The sequence below is a fragment of the Tachyglossus aculeatus genome, chromosome Y4, assembly GCF_015852505.1.
Source record: "Tachyglossus aculeatus isolate mTacAcu1 chromosome Y4, mTacAcu1.pri, whole genome shotgun sequence".
Lineage (NCBI taxonomy): Eukaryota > Metazoa > Chordata > Mammalia > Monotremata > Tachyglossidae > Tachyglossus > Tachyglossus aculeatus.
In genome coordinates, this window is record NC_052096.1 from 6,542,002 (window position 1) to 6,549,263 (window position 7,262).

The 7,262-nt window shown below is 57.9% G+C and overlaps 1 protein-coding gene across 1 annotated transcript in view; it reads left to right on the forward strand.

Moving 5' to 3' along the window:
- Window positions 1–201: 201 nt before the first annotated feature.
- Window positions 202–7,262, forward strand: part of PLEKHO1 (pleckstrin homology domain containing O1) — a 22,797-nt gene continuing 15,736 nt past the window's right edge. Inside the window, exons 1-2 of the mRNA XM_038768741.1 lie at window positions 202–233; window positions 1,621–1,770. Coding sequence (XP_038624669.1) covers window positions 207–233; window positions 1,621–1,770 — 177 coding nt within the window. The 5' untranslated portion in view covers window positions 202–206. The remainder of the gene's footprint in view (window positions 234–1,620; window positions 1,771–7,262) is intronic.

A 7,262-nucleotide genomic window follows, 5' to 3' on the forward strand; every position in this document is an offset into this window, starting at 1 on the left:
CCCTGCGGCTGGGACTGAGGGGCAGACTTCAGTGTGAGGCCTTTGAAGTAGAGAGAGGTGGCCCCCCCCACCCCCCTCTCCCCGGGAGACCCCGAGGACCCCCCCCCCCCGAGGAGGAGGAGGAGGAGGTCCCTACCGCCGGGACCCCCCCACCCCCCCCAAAGCTGGGAACCCCCCCCACCCCACCCGGAGCCCCCTCGGGAAGGATGAGAAAGAACAATTCCTGCAAAAGGGTGAGTGCTGGGGGGGGGGGGGGGGCTGCCCTGGGCGACCCCCCTCGTTCAGGCTCCGAGGCCGCCCCCCGCCCCTCCCCCGGCCACTGCTGGGGGTGGGGGGCGCGCACACAGACACACACACACACACACACACAGAGAAGACACACACAGACACACAGGGGCAGGAGCGGGGGATCAGTTGGATTGTGGGGTGGGGGGCTCCATCTCCATCTCCCAGGGCCGGAGGAGGGGAGACACCCCCCCCCCCCCACACACACACCGAAGACCCCATTCTGGACTGGTGGGGAGAAGGGGGGAAGGGACCCGGACCCCACCACCACCCCGGGTAACTCGGCCCCTCTGCCCTTCCTTCCCCTCTTCTCCTTCTTCCCCTCCTTCCCCACTTCCCCTCCTTCCCCACTTCCCCTCCTTCCCCACTTCCCCTCTTCTCCTCCTTCCCCTCTTCCCCTCCTTCCCCTTTTCTCCTCCTTCCCCTCTTCCCCTCCGTCCCCTCTTCTCCTCCTTCCCCTCTTCTCCTCCTTCCCCTCTTCCCCTCCGTCCCCTCTTCTCCTCCTTCCCCTCCTTCCCCTCTTCTCCTCCTTCCCCTCTTCTCCTCCTTCCCCTCCTTCCCCTCTTCTCCTCCTTCCCCTCTTTCCCCTCTGCCCCTCCTTCCCCTCCTTCCCCTCCATCCCTTCTCCTCTTTCCCCTCTTCTCCTCCTTCCCCTCCTTCCCCTCTTCTCCTCCTTCCCCTCTTCTCCTCCTTCCCCTCCTTCCCCTCATCCCCTTCTCCTCTTCTCCTTTCCCCTCCTTCCCCTCCTTCCCCTCCTTCCCCTCTTCCCTTCCTTCCCCTCTTCTCCTCCTTCCCCTCCTTCCCTTTTCCCCCTCTTCTCCTCCTTCCCCTCCTTCCCCTCCTTCCCCTCTTCTCCTCCTTCCCCTCTTCTCCTCCTTCCCTTCCTTCCCCTCCTTCCCCTCATCCCCTCTTCTCCTCTTCTCCTCCTTCCCCTCTTCCCCTCCTTCCCCTCTTCCCCTCCTTCCCCTCTTCTCCTCCTTCCCCTCTTCTCCTCCTTCCCCTCTTCTCCTCCTTCCCCTCCTTCCCCTCTTCTCCTCCTTCCCCTCCTTCCCCTCCTTCCCCTCTTCCCCTCCTTCCCCTCTTCTCCTCCTTCCCCTCTTCTCCTCCTTCCCCTCCTTCCCCTCTTCCCCTCCTTCCCCTCTTCTCCTCCTTCCCCTCTTCCCCTCCTTCCCCTCTTCTCCTTCCCCTCCTTCCCCTCCTTCCCCTCTTCCCCTCTTCCCCTCCTGCCCCTCTTCTCCTCCTTCCCCTCCTTCCCCCCTTCTCTTCCTTCCCCTCTGCCCCTACCCGTTGTCCGGTTTCCATCCGGTGTCCGGTGTCCGGTGTCTGTCCGTCCAGGGCCCGCAGGACGGCAGCGCGGCGTCGGCGGTGCAGCCGGAGAAGGTGGGCTGGGTGCGCAAGTTCTGCGGGCGAGGCATCTTCAGGGACATCTGGAGAAACCGCTATGTGGTCCTCAAGGCGGACCAGCTCTTCCTCTCCGACAAGGAGGTAGGTGGGTGGATGGATGGATGGACGGGCCGAGCGGGTCGGAGGGCCGGAGGGCCAGGCGGGCCGGAGGGCCAGAGGACCAGAGGACTGGAGGGCCATGGGCCGGAGGACCGAAGGGCCACGGGCCGGAGGGCTAGAGGACCAGAGGGCCGGAGGGCCAGAGGAACAGAGGGCCAGAGGGCTGGAGGGCCGGAGGGCCGGAGGGCCAGAGGGCTGGAGGGCCAGAGGACCAGAGGACTGGAGGGCCACGGGCCAGAGGACCGGAGGACCAGGGGGCCGGAGGGCCGGAGGGCCAGAGGACCAGAGGGCCACTGGCCAGAGGACCAGAGGGCCGGAGGGCCAGGGGGCCGGAGGGCCGGAGGGCCAGAGGACCAGAGGGCCAGAGGACCAGAGGACCAGAGGGCCAGAGGACTGGAGGGCCACGGGCCGGAGGACCGAAGGGCCACGGGCCAGAGGGCTGGAGGACCAGAGGGCCAGAGGGCCAGAGGACCAGAGGGCTGGAGGGCCAGAGGACCAGAGGACTGGAGGGCCACGGGCCAGAGGACCGGAGGGCCACAGGCCAGAGGGCCAGAGGACCAGGGGGCTGGAGGACCAGGGGGCTGGAGGGCCAGAGGGCCGGAGGGCCAGAGGACCAGAGGGCCGGAGGGCCACAGGACCAGAGGGCCACAGGCCAGAGGGCCACTGGCCAGAGGACCAGAGGGCTGGAGGGCCAGAGGACTGGACGGCCATGGGCCAGAGGACCAGAGGGCCACAAGCCAGAGGGCCGGAGGGCTAGAGGACCAGAGGGCTGGAGGGCCAGAGGACTGGAGGGCCAGAGGACAGGAGGGCCGGAGGGCCAGAGGGCCAGAGGACCAGAGGGCCACCGGCCAGAGGGCCAGAGGACCGGAGGGCCAGAGGACTGGAGGGCCAGAGGACCGGAGGGCCAGAGGGCCACAGGCCGGAGGGCCGAGGGCTAGAGGACCAGAGGGCCGGAGGGCCAGAGGACTGGAGGGCCAGAGGACTGGAGGGCCGGAGGGCCAGAGGGCCAGAGGACCAGAGGGCCACCGGCCAGAGGGCCAGAGGACCGGAGGGCCAGAGGGCCAGAGGACTGGAGGGCCAGAGGGCCACAGGCCGGAGGGCCGAGGGCTAGAGGACCAGAGGGCCGGAGGGCCAGAGGACTGGAGGGCCAGAGGACTGGAGGGCCGGAGGGCCAGAGGGCCAGAGGACCAGAGGGCCAACGGCCAGAGGGCCAGAGGACTGGAGGGCCAGAGGACTGGAGGGCCAGAGGACTGGAGGGCCAGAGGGCCACAGGCCGGAGGGCCACCGGCCAGAGGACTGGAGGGCCACAGGCTGGAGGGCCACCGGCCAGAGGACCAGAGGGTTGGAGGACTAGAGGGCTGGAGGGCCAGAGGACCGGAGGGCCACGGGCCAGAGGACCAGAGGGCCACGGGTCATAGGGCCATGGGCCAGAGGACCAGAGGGCCACAGGCCAGTGGGCCAGAGGACCGGCCAGCCAGGGGACGGCCGTCCGGCCCATCTCCGGCCCACTGCCTGCCTCGCCCTGGAATTGGGGGGCATCCCCCCTCCCCTCCCCTCCCGTTCCGGACCCGCTTCTTCTCCAGTTTCCGGAGCGGGACTCCCCCATTGGGCCCGCGCCCCCTGCCTCCTCCTGGCCATCTGCCCGGCCGTCTCTCGGTCCAGCCGGGGGTCCCCGGGGGGCTGAGCGGTGCCCAGGGTGAGAGGGTCCTGCCCCCCCAGGGACAGCCCTGCCAGGGGAGGAGAGCCCCGGGGCACCCAGGGGTCCTGTCAATCAATCGATCAATCAATCAATCATATTTATTGAGCACTTACTGTGTGCAGAGCACTGTACTAAGCGCTTGGGGTCACCACCCACTGTGTGCCTGAATTGCCTCCCTCCCTGTGTAAACTTCTTGTGGGCAGGGAATGTGTCTGCTTAATAATAATAATAATAACGATGATGGCATTTATTAAGCGCTTACTATGCAAAGCGCCATTCTAAGTGCTGGTTATTGTTCCTCTTGACTCTCCCAAGCGCTTAGTACGGTGCTCAGCCCACAGTAAGCGCTCAGTACATACGATCGACTGAGTAAAGGAAAGTGACTGTGCGTGGTGGGGCTGTTTGGGGGATTCTCCCCACCCACCCTGAGCCCAAGAAGGCAGTCAATCAATCAATCAATCAATCAATGGTATTTATTGAGCGCTTACTGTGTGCAGAGCACTGGACTAAGCGCTTGGGAAGTACAAGTTGGCAACATAATGGCACTTCCCCACCGCTCCTGCACAGGGTGAAAAAAATCTACCTCCGCTCCCTCATTCATTCGATCGTATTTATTGAGCGCTTACTGTGTGCACAGCACTGGACTAAGCGCTTGTAACTGACCCTCCTGCTGCGGCTTAAGGCCGTCTCCTGCTCGGGCCCCCAGACCTTTTTTTTTGGGGGGGTGCTCGGGTCAAGAAATCCCTTCCCAGGGGGTGGACGGGAAACCCATACAGCTGTGCCGGCCTCTTCAGAGCCCCCAGACCTAGATCAATCAATCAATCAATCGTATTTATTGAGCGCTTCCTGTGTGCAGAGCACTGGACTAAGCGCTTGGGAAGTCCAAGTTGGCCACATATAGAGACGGTCCCTACCCAACGGTGGGCTCACAGTCTAGAAGGGGGAGACAGAGAACAAGACCAAACATATTAACAAAGTCAAATAAATAGAATAGATATGTACGAGTAAAATAAATAATAAATAAATAGAGTAATAAATATGTACAAACAGATATACATATATACCTGTATATATGTGTGTGTATATATATATACACACACACATATATACCTGTATATATGTATATATACCTCTGTGTGTGTGTGTGTATATATGTATATACACACTCACACACACATATATACCTGTATATATGTATATATACCTGTGTGTGTGTGTGTATATATGTATATACACACACACATACATATATACCTGTATATATGTATATCTATACATACATATACATATATACATATATATACACACACACATATACCTGTATATATGTGTATATATATATATATATATATCTGTATATATGTGTGTGTGTATACATATATATGTATGTGTGTATATGTGTATATGTATATGCATATATATGTGTGTATATATATACATATATACCTATATATAGATCCGGGCCAGCCCCCTGCCAAACCCCAGCCGGACCCCCACCAGCCCCCCGACCAGCCCAAGGGAGTGAGAGGCCCTGAGAGCTGGGGGTTTACAGGCCAGGATAAATAATAATAATAATAATGGCATTTAATAAGTGCTTACTATGTGCAAAGCACTGTTCTAAGCGCCGGGAAGGTTACAGCGTGATCAGGTTGTCCCACGGGGGGCTCATGGTCTTCATCCCCCACTGGGGAGGTTACAGGGTGATCAGGTGGTCCCACGGGGGGCTCCCAGTCTTCATCCCCATTCTCCAGATAAGGTCACTGAGGCCCAGAGAAGTGAAGTGACTCGTCCAAAGTCACCCAGCTGACAAGTGGCAGAGCCGGGATTCGAACCCACGGCCTCTGACTCCAAAACCCGTGCTCTTTCCAATTGGCCAGAGCCGTGGTGACAGTTGGGGAGAGCTGCGTTAGAGGTCGGGGACGTTGGGGCGACCGGAAGGTCCTTGTGGTTATAGTGTTATGCCGTCCTCTCCCAAGCGCTTACTACAGTGCTCTGCACACAGTCAGCGCTCAATAAATACGACTGACCGACTGCAGAGCCTGGAAGTAGAGGCTGGCTAAGTTGGGGAGGCTGTAAAGCTCCTTTTAGGCAGGGAATGTGGCTGTTGTTTTACTGTTCTGTTGTACTGTCCTTTCCCAAGCGCTTAGTACAGTGCTCTGCACACAGTCAGCGCTCAATAAATACGACTGACTGACTGCAGAGCCTGGGGGTAGAGGCTGGCTAAGTTGGGGAGGCTGCAAAGCTCCTTTTAGGCAGGGAATGTGGCTGTTGTTATACTGCTCTGTTGTATGGTCCTCTCCCAAGCGCTTAGTACCATGGCACATAGTAAGCGCTTAATAAATACCATTATTATTAGTAGTAGTAGTACAGTGCTCTACACACAGTCAGCGCTCAATAAATACGACTGACCGACTGCAGAGCCCGAGGGTAGAGGCTGGCTAAGTTGGGGAGGCTGCAAAGCTCCTTTTAGGCAGGGAATGTGGCTGTTGTTATACTGCTCTGTTATATTGTCCTCTACCAAGCGCTTAGTACAGTGCTCTGCACACAGTCAGCGCTCAATAAATACGACTGACTGACTGCAGAGCCTGGGGGTAGAGGCTGGCTAAGTTGGGGAGGCTGCAAAGCTCCTTTTAGGCAGGGAATGTGGCTGTTGTTATACTGCTCTGTTGTATGGTCCTCTCCCAAGCGCTTAGTACCATGGCACATAGTAAGCGCTTAATAAATACCATTATTATTAGTAGTAGTAGTACAGTGCTCTACACACAGTCAGCGCTCAATAAATACGACTGACCGACTGCAGAGCCCGAGGGTAGAGGCTGGCTAAGTTGGGGAGGCTGCAAAGCTCCTTTTAGGCAGGGAATGTGGCTGTTGTTATACTGCTCTGTTATATTGTCCTCTACCAAGCGCTTAGTACAGTGCTCTGCACACAGTCAGCGCTCAATAAATACGACTGACTGACTGCAGAGCCTGGGGGTAGAGGCTGGCTAAGTTGGGGAGGCTGCAAAGCTCCTTTTAGGCAGGGAATGTGGCTGTTGTTATACTGCTCTGTTGTATGGTCCTCTCCCAAGCGCTTAGTACCATGGCACATAGTAAGCGCTTAATAAATACCATTATTATTAGTAGTAGTAGTACAGTGCTCTACACACAGTCAGCGCTCAATAAATACGACTGACCGACTGCAGAGCCCGAGGGTAGAGGCTGGCTAAGTTGGGGAGGCTGCAAAGCTCCTTTTAGGCAGGGAATGTGGCTGTTGTTATACTGCTCTGTTATATTGTCCTCTCCCAAGCGCTTAGTACAGTGCTCTGCACACAGTCAGCGCTCAATAAATACGACTGACTGACTGCAGAGCCTGGGGGTAGAGGCTGGCTAAGTTGGGGAGGCTATAAAGCTCCTTTTAGGCAGGGAATGTGGCTGTTGTTATACTGCTCTGTTATACCGTCCTCTCCCAAGCGCTTAGTACCATGGCACATAGTAAGCGCTTAATAAATACCATTATTATTAGTAGTAGTAGTACAGTGCTCTACACACAGTCAGCGCTCAATAAATACGACTGACCGACTGCAGAGCCCGAGGGTAGAGGCTGGCTAAATTGGGGAGGCTGCAAAGCTCCTTTTAGGCAGGGAATGTGGCTGTTGTTATACTGCTCTCTTATACCGTCCTCTCCCAAGCGCTTAGTACAGAGCTCTGCACACAGTAAGTGGTCAATAAATACCACTGACCGACTGAGAGCCGGGTTGAAAGTTGTGGAGAACTGGGGTTAGAGGCCGGGGAAGTT